General features: G+C 36.1%; 1 protein-coding gene across 1 annotated transcript in view; it reads right to left on the reverse strand.

The window, feature by feature from the left end:
* LOC111054086 overlaps positions 1-19,862 on the reverse strand; it is a 36,876-nt gene that overhangs the window by 8,711 nt on the left and 8,303 nt on the right. Inside the window, exons 2-4 of the mRNA XM_022341051.2 lie at positions 3,452-3,801; positions 2,388-2,578; positions 342-703 (exon numbers count right to left, since the gene is read on the reverse strand). Coding sequence (XP_022196743.1) covers positions 342-703; positions 2,388-2,578; positions 3,452-3,801 — 903 coding nt within the window. The remainder of the gene's footprint in view (positions 1-341; positions 704-2,387; positions 2,579-3,451; positions 3,802-19,862) is intronic.

Below are 19,862 nucleotides of genomic sequence, written 5' to 3' on the forward strand. Positions count from 1 at the left end.
TCAATGAAAAATACTGTCAATGATGTGAAAATTCTATTATCTGAGTGTTTGGATGTAACCAAGACTCACTTCACGACTCAAGTTTATTGAGAAAACTTTACCAGTATTCTACCTATAACCTACATAATCTATTCATTGCAAGCTACCCATTTTTTTCTTGGCTTTTCTACAACTTCTCTCCCATCAGGTCTGAAATGTTGAGCTTTTAGGGTATTGTTCCAGGATGCATTCTTTCAAAATAGCTACACAGTACCGTCTATTTGAACTAAGATATACAACACACAACCTGTTCATGTTTATTGAACTGGCATGTCAAGACATTATTCAAATTCAATGTTTACCTGGAGTCGCTCCTGCATATGAAGAAGTTGCTTGATAGTGTCATAGACAGAAGGCTTGTGCTGACTCCGGCTGACCAGCTGATGGAAGTTGGGAGCTCGCACCGGATTGGCTGGACGAGGCAGGACGACCTCCTTCTGACCAATGATCACATCCGGAGTCTGAGTGGTAGCTACGGTCTTCAGGGTCTTCTGGGCCTCAGTGCTCGACTGGATGCTGTTTTTGCCGCCTCTTTTCTTCTGATAGTTTCTTCCTCCCGACCTCTGTTCCCAGAACAAATCATCTATGTTGTTGTTTTTCTTTTTGTTGACCAGGTCCTTCAGTTCTCTCACGTCTTCATCCTCTTTCTTGAACTCGTTCGCACCTGAATAGCAATGGTTTGATTAGGATTGGGCGTTCATTCGGCATAAAACAAAAATTAGCTTCGGAAATCCCAAAAGATATCAGACTATCTATCTATAATTTAGGAACGATTTCCAAGTAGTAGTGTAAAGTGGTATATTAAGATTGATAAAAACAACATAAAAAATTTGTAGCACCGACTAGTTTCGACCATAGGTCGACCTATGTCTCTTTAACTAGTCGTTAAAATATTTTAAAGTTTCTAATAAAGGGTATTACAAGTTTTTATTAATTTGAATAAAGTAGCCCATTATAAGTGAAGTGATTTTATGGTATATTAAGAGTATCAAGAGCCCAGTCAGGTCTTGTATCAGTCAAGGTTTTGTATCAAGATCAGGTATCAGGTAATTATATCTTGAATGGTATTGATCAGGTATCACTTCTTATATGATTGAATCAGTAAAATCCCAATCTGATTGAGTGGTTAGTCTCAATTAGATGAAGTGATTATCATTCCATTCAGATAGATTGAATGAGTTCATTATTTCTTTTAAATCAAATAATGAGTCGTCATTTTATAGAGCATTGATATAAGGAAATGTTATCTTTATCATTGATTAACGACGAGGGAGAAATTTTGAAATTTGAGTGAGATAATTTATTTTTAATAAGTGAAAAGAATAAGAAAGTGATATTTTGACAAAAAGATTCACTTATGATCTACAAACAACTAGTTTTCTTTTAATGTTGAAATGTGAACTCAGTAGATATTTATGGCCTATACACAGACATAATGATGAATGATCTACATAATGCCATCTCATAATATTCTACATATTTCTCATAATGTATACCGGTACAGTAGGCTACACTTACTACATTACCACACACGAGAATAAGAAGACGCATTAACATTATTGAGAGCTTTCAGAAAGTTCATCGATATTAAAAAGTTCATTGTTTGTTCATCATTTTCTGTAGTGTTAAGTTTTTAGCTCAAATATTTCTAGTTTTATTAAAAATTTAGACTTTTTGAATAATTACTAAGTTACTGTTCCAGATTTTTTGATTTTAGACTATAATAGTACCTATTCGATTCAAAATTTACTCGTTTATCTTAGTATTGAAGAGCGTAAATTGTATTTTGAAAAGTGAAAGTGACATAAATCACTTTAAAATTACCTTATAAATTGGGAATGGGACAGTTTTGGGTATGAGCCTGTTGTGCCTTTCCTCATGTTAAGTATCTGTACACAGTGTTATAAATAAATAAATAAATATTGATATCATCCTCTTCCAACTCATAAGTTCTCCAATATTCGAAAATGATAAATATATTTTACAAAACTTCTGTACTTGAAGATTTTTCAATACTATTATTATGATTCATTTCACTTATATAACTAAGAATTGGTACCAATTTATAATTTCTATAATGGAGAAATATGGATTCCCATTTCTACATGGATAGGTATTGATTTTTATTATTTTGCTATCCTCAATCTCATGCCACTCAATAATTAATCATTCAAACGAAACCTGATTATCAATCTACAGGAATTAAATATTGAAGCTTGAGATCAATCAGCTTCTAATTTCGCTTTAGAGAACGGTGAACACATGTAGATTTCCGTGGAGTGGATCACATGATGAGTCTAAACCATTTCTAACTAAGTCTAATCTGATGTGTAATTTTGTTTACTCACTCATTGCTGAACGAACTGGTTCTCCATACACCCAGGAACCATCGTCTTCTTCTTCCCTAGACAGGTAGGGGTAGAGCGGTCTGGCCTGATACTTCTGCTGGTCATTGTACATCTGGGCCAGGATCAGGTTCTGCAGGAACATCGCGTTGGCTCTAGCGTTGCTGTCCTGCTCGATGGCATGGTTGTCGTACCTGTTGCAATTTATTCAAATTAATGTTTATTGCGTGTAATTCGACTCTAATTAAATGTATCACAAATAATTCCAACTCAATGTCTATTTATTTAATGCAAATTCAAATCTAATTTTTCGAACCGAAACAATATGCATAAAGACCAAGTCGAAACATCAAACCGAAAAAAAACAAGACAACAAAGTACAATATTATAAAAACTGAACTACAAATGATAAAAATGAAACAATATGAAGATATGAATTGTATAAAGCTATTACTGAAATAATAATATCAGTTTATGACCACAGTAGATTTGTAATTCATGAATAGTAGTAATCTTTTGTCATCATACCAATTCAGTTCATCATATACATTTTGAAATGCTCTTGCTAAAAAGAGCTCTTGGCAGTTGAACTTGTGGTTCATATCCCAAAACAATCACCTTATTCACATTTCAACATCTTGGAAAGTATACATACAGTGGTTAAAACCCGTATGTTCTACTTCAATTCTTTAAGTGTAAGTGTCCAGTACAGTGAAAATATTATTCCAATTAGTACTAATGAGACTCAATCCGCCAAGTAGCCAGGAAAGTATGAACAGTTCATAGAAAAATTGTTACAATAGTTCTTAGTATAGTTTTTACATAGTTCTTTGAGTATGAATAGTTTCACTAGAACTCATAAAAATTATAATAATTAACTGTGCCGAACACTTTCGCTGATACTGATATGTGCGAATTTCATTGGAACTTTTGGAAATGATGTTTTTACAGTTAGTGCCGATATGTGGAATCACGCAGTTATCGACCGTGCAGTTAGTACCGATATGTGGGAATCTAGATTTATACAGTACAGCTATTTGAACCGGTGTACCGGAACCGGGACCTACCAGGTTTCCTGTCCATAATCAGCATGCTCGTCGTCGACAAGAGGTTCGGCTAGGGCGTCCTCATAGCTGGCATAGGGCGTGTAGGGATAGGGCCGGTAGTAGGGCGACTGCAGCGAAGGGTACTGGTAGTAGTTGTAGGGATAGGGCGGGTCCTGGTAGTAGTAGTCGAGGTCGTAGTCCTGGGCGTAATAGGGCGCCATGACGCGGACGTAGGGCGTGATTGCGGCAGGCGTGACGCCGGCGCCCCAGCCTCGGCCGTAGCGCTTTGTGCCGAACACCGGCGGACCGGCCGTCGTCAGGTGGAACGCCGACACCACCAACAGCCATCCGGCCAACGCTAGCGAGCACATCTAAACAAACCACAAAATAGTCCGTCAATTTCACCATACAATATACTAACACCTTACAATATATTATGTTTTTGACAATAGTTTATTATTTATTTATTTATTTATAGGTTTACATTTTTTCCAATGTTTTAATCCTTTGTGGATGGACACGTTGGATCACCGGTGCCGGCTGTCAATCAGTCGTAAGTCATGTCAGAGGCCCTGAAGTTGATCAGTTGCGACCTGAAGACTCTGACAGCAGGTCACTCGATATTATTATTATTATCCTAATTATAACTATTGGTAATAAATTACTCAGCTTCATGAGGCACTTCTCGTACCGTATTAAAACTCTCGTATCAAACAAGATGATATGCTACTGAAACATTGGATCACATGTAGATAATAGTCTACGGTATTCAATAACATCAATCATGTTATTGAAATGAATCCTGGTTTTCAAAATTTGATTGAACTTTCTAATTACTGGATGTAGGTTACTAGAAGCATAGAGAAGCGAAATTATATTATTTCTTTTTTTTTTATTTAGATTATATTGTTCATCTCTGCTAGAAGCCCGGTCGTGTGTTGATGGGGAGGATATTATTTTATATATATTTCAAAGAATCGACAATTATTTGTTGAAACACCGCCGATTCATGAAGTTACATTACAATTTTATATTATTGTTATTCCAATTGCATTTAATCTTTATTCTCATTGGTTAATTTTTTATACTTTGTATAATTCGTTGAATAATTAGCATTACCCTCATTTAATGTAAATTAGTGTATAAGCCAGTAAATATTGTAACATACATAAATAGAGAAGTCTAATCTAATCTTATCTAATCTACAAGCATATAGTTTGTGTGAAAAAGGTTACAGGTTCAAGTAAGTGTTCTCATATATTTATTCACATTGGCATAATATCATGAGGTTTTCCGGATATTTTTTTTCAAAGAGGGTGGTATAATAATTTGTCTCCATTCATCAATGAAAGACAATGATTCAAATGAAAACAAATTAATATTACAGATTATGGATAAAAACTTACGTATCAGAGGTACGAAATAAACTTAGTATGAGAGCTATTACAGTTAATGGAGTTATAAGAATTATTATTAAAACAAATTGAGAAATAGGAAGTTGGGTTCTTTAGTTGACTTGGAAGAGACGCTCCAAGAGTCTATAGAGATGCTCAGTAGTAATAGTCTGTGTTTGTTCAAGTACTGTTTTTGCTATGTGTTGGTAGCACCACGTCCATGAAAATTCAACGCTCCGTTTCTTGTGACATTGGCGCGACGGCATCAGCGCTCGTATAACACATCTTAAGGTGGAGAGAAATAAAGATGTATAAAGTTTCGAAAACCGGAAACTGGTAAACACCATTGAGTGACGAATATGCATAGCTTCCATTTCCTTTCAAATTCAAACTTTGGAGCATTCACAGCTTTCACTAATATGAGTCAATAAATTCCACAATCAGAATTGTTTACAATCGATCAAACCCTAAACACGTTCACCATGAAGCTTCCTGCCCATACAATTCATCTGATGCAATATCACTGTGATTGTTTACTTTCTCACATTTCCTCAACATACTATATTGAATTTATTACTTTGTTGAGATTACACAATTGATTTGAAAAAGTGATTGAATCCCTTCACAAAGAAGACTGTGATGAAAAAGCATTTCCCCGGTGGGCAGAAACCCACTAACTGCATCAAATGTTGTTCTATTTTGGGAAGTTCTGAAAGAGCTTTCAACAACTCAAGTACTGATACATTTACTCAAGAAAGTGTAATATTTAGTCTGACGTCAGTACTTGTCCTCATTTCTTTGTAACTTCATCATCCTTCCTTTCCTCATCACCATCATTCAATGACAGCATTTCAAAACAGGTCAATATCCCGCATCCCACGCATATATCCCTCCTTCCCCTCCACCTGCCACCCATCAACCTACCACCTAACCTTCCACCTACCACCCACCTATCAACCTACCACTTACCACCCACCCATCAACCTACCACCTACCACCCACCAGCCAAATGACATTGCCGCCGCTCTCTGTGTGGGCGGATAACAACGGATGGTCCACAGTGACCGAGCCTAGCATATCCCACGGCGCATTGAAAATCCATAGTTTCCGCATTAATCTTCAACTGAGCATTCCCGGTGGATGAGAGGAGCAGATAAAGTGAGAGAGTAGAGGAGAAGCCGGAGCCTTGGGAAGACTACAGTACCAATGTAGGGAGAGAAAGAGCTAAGGAACAGAACATGATCTAAGAGTAGAAAAGAGCAGAACAGAAGGGGCAGAAGGAGAATAGGGATAGAAGGAGCTGGAGAAATTCAGAGGAGGAAATAAAGTAAGAGGGTAGAGGAGAAGCCTTGGAGAGACGATAGAACCAATATAAGAAGAGAAAGGGCTGAGGAACAAAACATTATTCAAGAACAGAGAGAAGCAGAACAGAAGACAGAAGAGCGAGATTAAGCGGATAGAAAGAGCTGAGGAAATACAGTGCGGTGAGTGACAGAGAGAACAGATCGTATCTTGAATCCTTCTTGCTTGAAGCCAGAATATGATGACTCCCTCAAGTATTGGAAAGCCATATTTTATATTCAAATTGATGCTGAACTAAAGCATTTACTTAGACTTGTATTATAAATCGAAGGACGATGCTTCAACTAATGTTACCCATAAGACGGGGTATTTTGTATACGAAAAGACGCTGAACCAATTTATTTCTCAAACAAAGTATCAACTCAATTACTTTCTAAACTGGAATAATTCACGCATTTGTGGCGATAAAAAAATCAGCCTTTGGAATAAGAACTTTTTGTACTACGACGAGAATGATATTTTATCGGCATTGATTAGCTGTTTCCAGAAATGTAGGAGTTTTAAACCTCTATAATATTCCCAAGGGAGCAAAGTCTCAAATTCCTCAACCACTGGAGGCTGTGACACTTAAACAATCTTGATGCATTCAACTATTATCTTTTTTGTAAAGTTTTAAGCTTTTATACTGAAAGCTCAGGTCGCCTAGATGATTGTCAGAAGTTTTCCAACATCCAACCTGGAGGCGGAATGAATCATTATCACTCTCCCAGTTTATTTTATCACTTATTCATTATTTTATCACTCTTCGAGTATGTTGGGTAGGCTACTCTGTCGAACTTATCACAAGTAAATCTCAGGTGGAGGTGAATTGGGTTTATTGGTACCAAAGAATGAGCAAACAGTTCGCATTCAAGATTAATGTGATCCCTACTCTTATCACATTGTGAGATCAGTTTTGTTGATTGAAAATGAGTCAATTATCATAGCTCAATTATTTTGATAATTCCCCCGACTCCATAATCAGGCCTATTAACTCTTCAGAAACAAATGTAAAACACAATTTAAAATTCAAGTTATTTCAGAAGTATTCAATTTCGAGTGTTCAATTAAGTCATCAAAAAACATCATAAATGGAATCGTTCATATTATCATTATTTTCCTCATCATTATCTAGGCTTGAAATATTTCAAGAAAGTTTGTGAATAAAAATAATAAATATATATAAAAAAATCTGGTGTGGCGCACTCACACAACTTTCCTTGCCGTTATGAAAATTGATCACCTGACGCTAGTGTTCCCGCGCATCTTAAGTCCACTATTCAAAGATTCGAGCCAGCTGGTGACAGGGCGATAACGCTGGAGACACACATGAGGTCTGATATCTCTTCATAGTCAATGATTTAATAGAATCAACAATAATTTGCAATTGAATAATCACATTTTCTCGAATTTAAAGCTTATTTTCAATTTTAGGTGAAAATGTTACTGAACATTAATTGTAGAGATTTTCATGCTCAATCTACTCCACTTGATTTTTTTCGTTTCAATTGTATCTGAAGCCTGATAATTGGGAATCTATCTGCATTGATGGGGCGAAGCTCCTGACATTTTTACAGATATGGGACTTGTGGCAGTTGATAGAGCTTATCGATGACTATTTTAGGTATGAATTTGATCAAAATCGTTGGAGCCGTTTCCGAGAAAATCACGAAAAACCCTGTTTTTGACAACATTCTCGCCATTTTAGCCGCCATCTTGAATTGCATTTGATCGAAATTGTTCGTGACGGATCCTTATAGTGGAAGGACCTTAAGTTCCAAATTTCAAGTCATTCCGTTAATTGGGAGATGAGATATCGTATACACAGACGCACATACACTCATATACACACACACACACACACATACAGACCAATACCCAAAAACCAGTTTTTTGGACTCAGGGGACCTTGAAACGTATAGAAATTTAGAAATTGGGGTACCTTAATTTTTTTCGGAAAGCAATACTTTCCTTACCTATGGTAATAGGGCAAGGAAAGTAAAAAGGCAAGTTCGTATGATAATTTTTACTGTTACTATAAATCTGAAGTACCGTAAGCTTTTCAACATCCGAACCAAGTGATAATCACGAAAAAAGACTATTTGACGCCAGGACTACGCTTTTTTAAAGCCACATTGGAGATTATTCCTGTTATTAAATATTCATACTCTTTAATGTGCACTCAGCTACAGTAAGTAGTGGACCTTGGACCATGAATCTGGTGAGTGGAGAATGAGGGGAAGTTCAAGAAAAACTTCGAAAGGATAATGGGAAATAAGAATTGTGCAGAGAGTGAGGAGATAATGGGACGATGTTGAGTGTTTAGTTTGCAGGTAAGAGCCAGCCATTGGTGTTTGCTGATGTGCCCTGATTGTGGCTGAGGGGAGTGCGGGACTGGGGCTCACCTCCAGTGAACTCCCCAGGGAGAATGGAATGGGTGCTGACACGTGTTGCCGCGAACCCATCCAGCCCTATTCACAGCTGCTTACTGCTTTATTTGTTCCGCACGGATATTACTTCAACAGGGTAAACTACGTAATAGCCTTGAGTAGCTCTTTATTCCTGACCTGAGAAGAGTTACTATTTTTATACTTGGACGATTCCAATAGTGAGGGGGCTCCTTTCGATGTCCGGTCGAAGAGTTACCTGATTATTTGGGTCGAATATTCAGTGGAATATTTTCTCACAGATGACAGAATTTATTCACAGATAATAGTGTAATGTAATCAGCCCAAATTTATTGGACAATGTATTATTCTACTCGGAGGAAATGAAGAAATGAACTTTCTAAAGCTGCGTTTACACAAAAGTTATCAACAAAATGTTTATTTTTGATAGATTCTATTAGATTGAACGGAGCTTGACAAACACATATGTTCATCATGTGTATGATAAGTTATGTTCAATCTAATAGAATCTATAAGGATGGAGAAAAATAAACATTTTGTTAATAACTTTGGTGTAAATGCAGCTTAACTAAGTAAAAAACTGAATCAATTTTAAGAAATTGGATATCAAAGTATCTGACTATGATTTTCATTGCAGAAATGACCAGTGAAAACAGTGAAAATTCTGTTTTCTAGTTATCTTCTAGTTTTTGTAATCATATTCTGGTTAAAAGCTAGGCACATGATAATCAGGCATCAGTTTTTGAAGCAAATTTTTCGAGAGATCAGAAATGTTCCTTCCTTGATTGTATAGCCAACAAAATTTAGATAAATAATCAGTTTGTATTTATTGTTCAGGAAAGTTTTTCTATAGATTGGATTGAGAAGTAACGTAGCAGAGTTGCACAAAGGAATGGAGCCATCTTCAACATTACAAATATTATGTAGATTGGAGTCAATTGAAGTGGAACATTGAGAAAAAGATCATGATAAGAGATTGGGAAAAAGTGAAGTCAAGTGGAAAGCTGGAGAGTTCGGTAGCTTTTATTCCATGATGGGCTCTCGAAGAAGAATAAGAAAAGAGGGAAGCAAGGTTGAGAAAGGGCCAATGACCTAGTTCTGGAAGGCCACGTGTCATTTTGATCCCGCTTCGACCCCCTCATACCCCTCGTATTTTGGTATCCACGTGTACCCTCCCACTATCGGTAGGTGAGCACCACCATCATGGACTTGGAGCACCTAGGGCTTCGGCCTCAATCCATCATTACCTTCCTCTTTATTCCAGCTCACAACAAACAACCCAGTCCAAACTTTCCCACATCTTAAATTCATTGGAACGTCGTTCCTTTGGAACGCAAACCATCTCATCTACTTGAAAGCTATTTCGATGTTATTGTGAAGAAGATCGTTCTTTATGACAAATTACTTACTGGAAAATGCATGTCGATGATAATCTCCAGAAGTAGCGGAATAAAAATTATTTACGGTCTTTAGGTTCTGAATGGAGAAAAGGTATGATGAATAACAGTAGTTTGTTCCAACCGTATTTTATTATTTCATTGAATAAAATTAGATTGTTTCATCTGTATTCCATTATTTCATTGGATAACAGTAGTTTGTTTCAACCGTATTCTATAATTTTATTAAATAACAGTAGTTTGTTTCAACTGTATTCCATTGTTCCATTAATAATAGTCCCACTAGGCATTTATTATAGTATAGCTGTCCTTTTATAGTATTTGGCTGTTACAACTTTTACAGCAGTAGAGGCTATTCGGCTTTCACAACTTCAATTACAGTAGTTGACTGTCACAGCTTCTTACTGATTCATCAATAATAATTACACTTCACGATAGTTGATGGTTAGATTACGATGAAGTGGGTAACTAGTCATTGGCATAGTCACCACGCAGCTGGTTAGCCAGAAAATTAATAAGAACTCACGAATACTATTTCATTGACGCTAAAAAGTGACCTATGTTGTCAACGCTGTTGTGCTTCTAGGACCTCATCTTTATAAACCACTAGCTCTCTCTAGCCATCATTTGCCATTAAAAATGAATGCTTGGAAGGCATTACTTGGCTCAAATTCACAGGAGTCTGATGACAGGTTTATAGTGTGATCCACTAGGGATTCGTTGCAATTTTCCTTGGAATATGAATTCTTTCTTTGAAGGACAAAAGTACTACCAGTTCATAATTTCAATAATCGAGTAGCCCTCTTCGAACTTGAAAGATCAAACCCATCAATGATTAAGTTCCAGATGTCAGTTCACGTAAAATATTTCCAGTTTATGTATCGGATGATGATATCTGCTTTCATTGAAATATTTTTTTGTGTTGAAAAAAGGAATTGAATCATATCACTCTTTTTATCTTTATACCTTCTGTACTCACAATGTCTGTAAATCTGTGCACCAACTTTAGAGATATGGAAATAAAGTATTTTGTGACATTTTTTTGGGTGAGCTGATTTCAATCCATGGAATAGGACATAATGAAATATCAAATGGGTAAATGGGTAATAAGATAGGATAAAGCCAAGTGCTTGTCAGCATTCAAATCCACGACTGTTCTGACCTCAGTATAATATCAATGATTGATAGCGAATCATCCGCAGTGCGAGATTCGCAACTCATTTTTATTATTCATTTCAGTTCTTGGTGACATTGTTTTCTTTGTCATTCCAAATCTATCCTTCCTCTTCTTCATCTTGCTACCCTGTCTAACTCTGTTAATATTTCATAGAGAATGAATATTTATAGTGAATATTCATATTCGAATGACAGTTTCTGTACAATCGACTCAACTTTGAGAGGCTCATAAAAAATCAATTAGTTATCAGCGATCTCCGTTTATAGTATTCATTCGCGTAAGAAGTGCCTGACGCAATATTTTTTCGTGACCTGTCAGAATTTCGAATTCCTTAGAAATGCACAAAACAGACAGCAATGCGTACTGAGTACTGAACTCAAAAGATGATTGCTATGAATTTTTTATTTACATCAATTGCTTTTGCGGATTTCTTCCAGCAATCATTTCAGTCAGAAAACATTCTCCTCCTAACAATTTTGCAACAGAGTTCTGTACGCCATCCATTATTCAAGTGTATCTTGAGAACATCCAAATATTAAGTAAGCGAGCTTAAACAATCCGAGAGAATGAATTATTTATTATGTTTTTTGCTATTCCAGGCTTAAGGAAAATATCATGAGTATTATAGTGTCAATCCACTATTAGGCCTCCTGTGATAAGGAATTTACAAGAGGTTTTGCTGCGCAGTAATAATAGGTATTTGTATAGATATGACTAACGTATTCTGGATCAAATTGATATCTATTGAGATCCTCTGTAACACAGATAACACTTCAGATTTATTGGAAGTTTACCTTCTTTCTCTAAAAGAATCTTCTTTAACGTAAATAAATCATATCGAATATATGAAGTATGATCACACACTCAAATACATAAAAATTCTTCATGCGTCCATCAAACCTATACATATTTTCACAATTGTGAAAAGTTTTTTGTTCGATTAGACAAATCTACACCTAATTCTCTTCCAATATTATTTTATCCAGGCCTGACTTATCAAATAGGTTCCAATTCCATATCATTAGTGTGAACTTGCTCTATTTTCAACTCGACCTCAATTTCCTGAATAACATTTCAATTTCTAAATGTAACAACTTTCCCATTCATATCCATAATGCATTAAGTTTCTCCACTACTCGATTCTAAGACAAACTGGCAACCAAAAAGTTTCAAAGTTTGCTGATAAAAATACTGGGAAAAACAAGTGCATGAATTCTCTTCAACGTATTTGTGAAACAATCGCTGTTCTCACAACATTTTTATCATTTCCTGTTAGGAATGTTATTATTAGCCTTAGCACTTCTTTGGAATACTAAGACTGCAGGTAGTAATGACTTTAAATCTCGCATAAAATACACACTTGTTGAAAGGACAGGGCTTTGTGAGTTTTTGAAGTATCTATTCGGAACCTCCTATTCAGAAATTATTGCGATTGTTTCAAAGACCCTTCTCAGAACTTGTTAAAGCTAAATCCAAGATGGCGACTGCTTTAAACAGCTGCCCAGCTTTGAAGGCGTCGTACTGATGTTCCATGGAAAATGTACTGTTCAAATTGGTGTTTTCGTTCATCCATATAAATGATCTTCATGATCGATATGAATGTATAATTTATCAATGAATATGTGTTTTAAACTATTTACCAACCCAAAAAATAGTAGAACTTCTCAGAATTGATTGAGTAGCCTATTATAACAAAATGATGTCTAATTATCAAGCGACGTTCTACCCGAGTCAATCAAAACTTAAATTTCAGGAAAAACAGCTTAATATAGGCTAATACAATATGATTTTCATGACATTGCAACTAATATTTATGGTATTGTTGATATGAATTGAATGTGGTTCAGGAAATGATAAACTAGAAAATAATAGGAAGCAATTAGTGCAAGGGAACTAATAGTCCGGGCGCAAATGTCATTTCATGGTCATTTTTAAGTAACAGCCGTGGAAGATGTCTCAATTTCTTCGTTAGGTCTAGCATAATAAGGATCGTGATGATGATAAGTCGAAATTACAGGCAAACACCTCGGAAACAAGATGGCCGCCAAAATTTTCAGGGTTTTGCTATATCGCTTGTATTTCAATAACCGTTCAAGATATTCAACCATTTTTCAGACAAAAATATTTTCAAAATCTTCGGATATTGAAGTATGATTATTTTTAAGCCTCCAGATGGCTGAATTGATCCAATATCCTCGACATTATTTGAATTACAGACGATTTCTTGAAAATCGACATATTTTTGCCGCCCTCTTGTTTTTTTACTTTCCTTGCCCTACTACCATAGGTAAGGGTGTGTGTGTGTGTGTGTGTGTGTGGTGTGTGTGTGTGTGTTGTGTGTGTGTGTGTGTGTGTGTGGTGTGTGTGTGTGTGTGTGTGTGTGTGTGTGTGTGTGTTGTGTGTGTGTGTGTGTGTGTGTGTGTGTGTGTGTGGTGTGTGTGTGTGGTGTGTGGTGTGTGTGTGTGTGTGTGTGTGTGGTGTGTGTGTGTGTGTGTGGTGTGTGTGTGTGTGTGGTGTGTGTGTGTGGTGTGTGTGTGTGTGTGTGTGTGTTGTGTGTGTGTGTGTGTGTGTGTGTGTGGTGGTGTGTGTGTGTGGTGTGTGTGTGTGGTGTGTGTGTGTGTGTGTGTGTGTGTTGTGTGTGTGTGTGTGTGTGTTGGAACAAGGTATAATACGGGGAGACAATCAAGTATACACAGCACATTAAGGGGAGGTGTGTACACTAAGGGGAGACCCCGTAGTGTCACTGCTCAATTTTAGTAAAAATCACTTCTACATGCTTAAAACCATGTAAAAACGTAATAAAAAAAAATCTCCCCATTTTGTTAGTACTCCACCTAATTGGGATACACTCCAGTTTCCAAAATTGCCACCACGTTGTGCTACGATCGCTAATACACACTTACACAAAACTCATTTACGGATTGAGCATACAATGCGGGGTACTTGCATATCCCTGCATATCTCCATTGTCTCCTTCACTGTTCGAAGTAACTGGTTTGCTATGGGGCTTGCCGTGAATTTATGAATCAGCAACTTATCTCCTTTTTCGTTCAGACTCATTGAGTCACAGCTTAGCGAATTCATAGTTTATTTTTCTGTTCATTCACTTGAGACATGAGAAGGGAGCGAGGAAACATGCTGCCAGAATGTATTGTGGTACTGATTTTTTAGTTATTTGGTACAAATAGTCTGAAAATGATTCTTCACAAAAAAATACCCTCTGCTAACCTTACAGTGTTAAAAATACCTGTTTTTTTCTCCATATAACTCAAAAACCTTTCATAGTGAAAAAATCCAGAACTGTTTCCAAGAGAATAAAATCCTCTACAATTCAACGCCAAATTAGGTTCATCACAATCAATGGTGACTTGGTAACACAATTTCCCGAGAATTTTCCGCATTGAATTTGGGTTATTGCTAGAATGATGCGAATGGGAGGCTTGTTAAGATTCAAGAATAGCACGTCAGTAAGTTTATACTTCACTGAGAATTCACTTACTGTTTTAGAGAAGCGGATGCCTCAAACTTTGCTAACCTAACATTGTATCTCAAGATCAGGATAGCCTATGATAAAATGAAATTTGTCTCTTAGTTTCTCTCCATATTGACATTTTCTTCTGTGTCTGTCAATCCTTGCAAAAACTCTCTTGTAAACCTTGGATTGAATATTTTACTTGTGTACGGCATGCTCACTTTTTGTGAAAAGACGTTGTTCCGGAGAAAAGATTTAGTAATCATACCCTGCTCAAAAAAAAAAAAAAGTAGTCACAACACCTTTTCCAATTTTATTTGAGAAAGTAAAAAGTTAATTTGAGAAAGTATCAATTGTATTTGAGAATAGTCACTTGTAATTGAGAGAATGTCAGATGTAGCCTAAATGAGAATAGTCAATTGTATTTAGGAAGTCATCACACATGTAATTGAGAGTAGTGAATTGTATTTGAGAAATCGTCAAATGTAAATGAGAAGATATCATATCATGAGCAGACATTTGAAAATGAGAAAATTTTCCAATTGACATGTCGTGACTCTTCTGTAGCCTACAGTACAGGTTTGATTTGAGCAGGAAAGGATACTGTACTACGTACACAGTATTCCATAGGCTTTGTATGTGTGAAATTATTATTTTCAATTGTGAAATTGAGGAGCTGGGTAGAAAAACGACCCGAGGCCACTCGTGTCGTTTTTCCGCAACACGCTTCATTCTATCCGCCATTACATTCTGAACAGATTGGTACATAAAATGTTGTTGTATCTTGAAAAATGATTGAGTTGTGAGAATTTTTTGTTTGTGTGGCAAACCTGAAATTATTCAGCTGACAAGCTGTGAGCCAGCAGTCAGTGAAATCCTTATTTTGTTTTCTTACAAAAGAAGAAGCTGATTGATTGATTGATTGATTGAGTACTTTGTAGATTACTTGTACTTATGTAGATTACAGTATATACTGGCTTATACACTCATATACAATAGCTTACAATACAGCAAAATTATAGATGAATTTACATAATATAGACTAAGAAAATAATTATTGAACTGTATATGATATGGAAAAAGCAATTTGGAATAACTATACAAGATTATATTGTAATGCATCTACATAAATTGGCGGAGCTTTGGACATATCAATGTCCATTCTTCGGAAAGAATATTAAAAATATCCTCCCAACTAACTCTCTACCAAATGAATGGTATAAGAAGATCATTAATACATCCAAGGGAACCAATTATCCTCTAGATGATGAAATAATGAAGAAGACGCTCCTGAAGAAGAATCCGATGCTGAAAGCATTGGGTGTATGAATTTCCCGAAAATCAGAACAGTACCATGTAACATTCCAGAGTCTTGATTATGGGAAGAAACGTGTTCAAGAAGAAAATATCATCTTCAATTGTTCACTTCTAAATGACATTTTTTAGATCTTTATTACCTACTTATTAATTATCCAATATCATGAGCAATATATTATCATTATCACTACTCTTGATACGGGTTTTTCATCATTTTATTGAACCTCTGAACATGTAACAACCAGGGTTATGGACAAACGACCTGAGACAACACACCTTATATCAATTATTATCAGTTAGCCTTGGATTACTGGCTAATTATGAATAATAGCATTGAAAATAGTATAAAAAGATCAATAAAGTTCAAATACTTGCAAGAATATTGCATTCTGATGAAATAATGAAGATGTGTACTAAATATTTCAAACTCAATTTACACAAAACTTGATTTTTTGACTCAGGTCGTTTTTCCACCCAACTCCTCAATTATTTCCCCTGTACTGTTCACGAATGATTAATGAGAATCATTTCTATGTATGTATTGGCAACACGACTTTTGTCTCCAAACATTTGAACTTGATGAAGATCAAATTCTCTATGTTCACGGCGCAATTGAACTTTATCATCAATCAATTGAATCTCTTGATCAAGCAATTCGGTAACTCTCCAATGGATTTTGGGGCTCAAAAATATTTTTTTATTTAAAAACTAAACGTTTCATTTGAATATAAAATATATTATCATATTATTTTTTATGAGTACAGTTATGGAAAATAAAAGTATTGGTTTTTTTAAATCATTCCCCAATTACAACTGACAACTTTTCGATTTCAAATCGTATGTTCTCAAATTAGAAGTTGATAGTGAGCTGTTGAACGGAGCGGTCGCAGAATTGTTTTGCTCTCTTATCTCAAGTTTCCGGACGGGTCGTGCTTAATCGGTTCATTTAGTGCATGTTTAACCTAAAACGTTCTTTCGTAATAAATTGAATTATCAATTTGTTATTTATTTGTGAAATTGTTCTCAAGTGAATCGAAATATTCAAAGTTTAAATTAATAAAAACAGTATCCACCAGACGGTAGTGCTAAAAAGAGACCTAGAGCTAAAAGTTCTTTCGTAATAAATTGAATTATCAATTTGTTTTTTATTTGTGAAATTGTTCTCAAGTGAATCGAAATATTCAAAGTTTAAATTAATAAAAACAGTATCCACCAGACGGTAGTGCTAAAAAGAGACCTAGAGCTAAAAGTTCTTTCGTAATAAATTGAATTATCAATTTGTTTTTTATTTGTGAAATTGTTTTCAAGTGAATCGAAATATTCAAAGTTTAAATTAATAAAAACAGTATCCACCAGACGGTAGTGCTAAAAAGAGACCTAGAGCTAAAAGTTCTTTCGTAATAAATTGAATTATCAATTTGTTATTTATTTGTGAAATTGTTTTCAAGTGAATCGAAATATTCAAAGTTTAAATTAATAAAAACAGTATCCACCAGACGGTAGTGCTAAAAAGAGACCTAGAGCTAAAAGTTCTTTCGTAATAAATTGAATTATCAATTTGTTTTTTATTTGTGAAATTGTTCTCAAGTGAATCGAAATATTCGAAGCTGAATGAATAAGAACAGTATCTAACAATACTTTTCACCGGACGATAGTGCTAAGAAGAGTCCTCGTGCTAAAAGTTCGCCTGAGCTCGAAGAGATGGAACAGAAAAAGCGTGCTCCAGACCCAAGTGTTAAAGCTTCCGGTAATGTGAACTCAGACTTTATTGAATCACTATTTGACCGTTTTGAAAAGCGGTTTAGTAAGGCTATGGATGAAAAACTCGCGCTGCTAGCTACAAAGGTGGATTTAAATGGTCTAATTGAAAAAGTGAATAAACTCTCTGTCGAGAATTAACAGTTAAGAAATCAAATTGTTGCTCAAAAAATTCAGAATAATCTCATAATCAGGAAGATGGAAAATTTTGAAAATAGATCGAGAAGGAACAATATAATTTTTCCCGGGCTGAAATATGAATGTGCAACAGTGGATTACGTGAGAACTGTCAAAGACTTTTGTGTGAGTCATTTGGGGGCACGAGCAGGTACCTGGGTTAATCGAGCACATGCATTGGGCAAGAAAATAGATAACGGGCCAATCATTGCGCATTTTCCGGACGATCAGGACATCCATTTCATCACGAGAAACAGTAGGAAGCTGAAGGGTACACAGTTTGTGATTCATAAAGACTTTGCTTTCGACACAAGAAAACGACGATCAAAGCTTTTCCGGGTGCTTGGCGAGTTGAAGAAACAAGTTCCGGGAGTGAGCGGAGAGTATCGGTTGAAGTGGATCGTTTAATCATGAATAGTCGGGTTTTCACGCTGGATGAGGAGAATGGACTGGTCTCGGAGGGAGAGGATGGGCTGCAGAAGATCGGGAGCATGTTCGATGAGAGTGTGATGCGGGCCGTGAGCGGGAGCATGTGTGATGAGGAGGAGCGAGGCGGCGAGGACGAAGACCGCAACCGCTGAGATAACGCCGTCAGTCCGTGTGAGAAGGGACAGTTGAGTATAGTAGCGTACAATGTGGCTGGATTAAGTGGTAAGATTGTTCAAGTATATAATTTTATTTGTAATTATGATGTTTTTGTACTATTGGAGACGTTTGTTGAAAGAGGAAAGCAATTGTATTTTGAAAACTGTTTTCCAGATTACAATTTATACTGGGAATTCGCAGTTGGAGAATCAAACTGAGGTAGAGCAAAGGGAGGAAAGTTAATAGAAATTAGTAAAAGAATAGAGAGTTTTTGTAAGGTAATCGATGCGCTTGAGAGGAAAGTTATTCACATGAATGCAGGACAACGGGATGAATATTATATAGTTCCAATTTACCTGAGTGGTGGAGGAGACATGGAATGGGAGAGAGAATTCAATACATTATGGGAGTTTATGATAGTGCAAGAGCATAATAGAAATAATATGATTTTAATTGGAGATTTTAACGGTAGAATAGGAAATGGACAGGACATGTCGGAATTAACAGATGTAATAGAATTGGGAAATGCACTGAGTAATAAGCAAGAGTCAAAGGATGAGGTGATTAATATGAAAGGTAAGAAAATATTGGAGTTCTGTGAGGTTTTTAATTTCATCATTATGAATAGAAGGATAAGTGGAGATAGGTGGGGAGACTTTACTTTTATAGGCAGAGGGGCTTCCGTAATAGATCTATGTTGCATGGCTGTCGAATTAGCGCAAATAGTTGGAAAATTTTCTATTGTGCCAGAATTTTTATCTGATCATTTCCCAATTGAAGCTACGCTAATCACGGTTGATACTCTAGAAAGAGAGAGCACAATTTTACCACTCTTACCGAAGTTGAAATGGAAGGAAGCGAGGAAGAATGAATATATATCTAAACTCACCAATGCTTGTAGAGAAATAAATGGTCTTCCCGAGAGTAGTGGAGAGACTTATGAAGTATTAAATAATCTTGTATATAGAGCTGCAAATTATGTGCCCCAACCTGATAGAAAGAGAGAAGGATGGAGAGAAAAGTGGTTCGACAAAGAGTGTGCGGTTATGAGAAAGCGAGTGTTCAGCCTATTGAATGTGTTTAGAAAATCAAATTCGGAGCAGGTGAGAGAAAATTATATGAAGGTAGTAAAGGAATACAAACTGCTATGTAAGAGTAAAAGGCAAGCGTATTACAGCGATATAAAAGAACAATTCAGAAGAGTCAAGGATTCCAGTGATTTGTGGGCTCTGATAAAGAAATTCAAGTGTAGAGAGTTCAAGATTTCGGGAACTGTGAGTGCTGAGGATTGGGTTGAACACTTCAGACGAGTGTTTGGATCAGTTTGCGGGGTAGTCACATATTATGCGGCGAGGAATGTTGAAGATCAAACTCTTGACAAAGACATTGATATGAATGAATTGGAA

This window comes from Nilaparvata lugens, chromosome 5 (genome assembly GCF_014356525.2).
Source record: "Nilaparvata lugens isolate BPH chromosome 5, ASM1435652v1, whole genome shotgun sequence".
Taxonomy (NCBI): domain Eukaryota; kingdom Metazoa; phylum Arthropoda; class Insecta; order Hemiptera; family Delphacidae; genus Nilaparvata; species Nilaparvata lugens.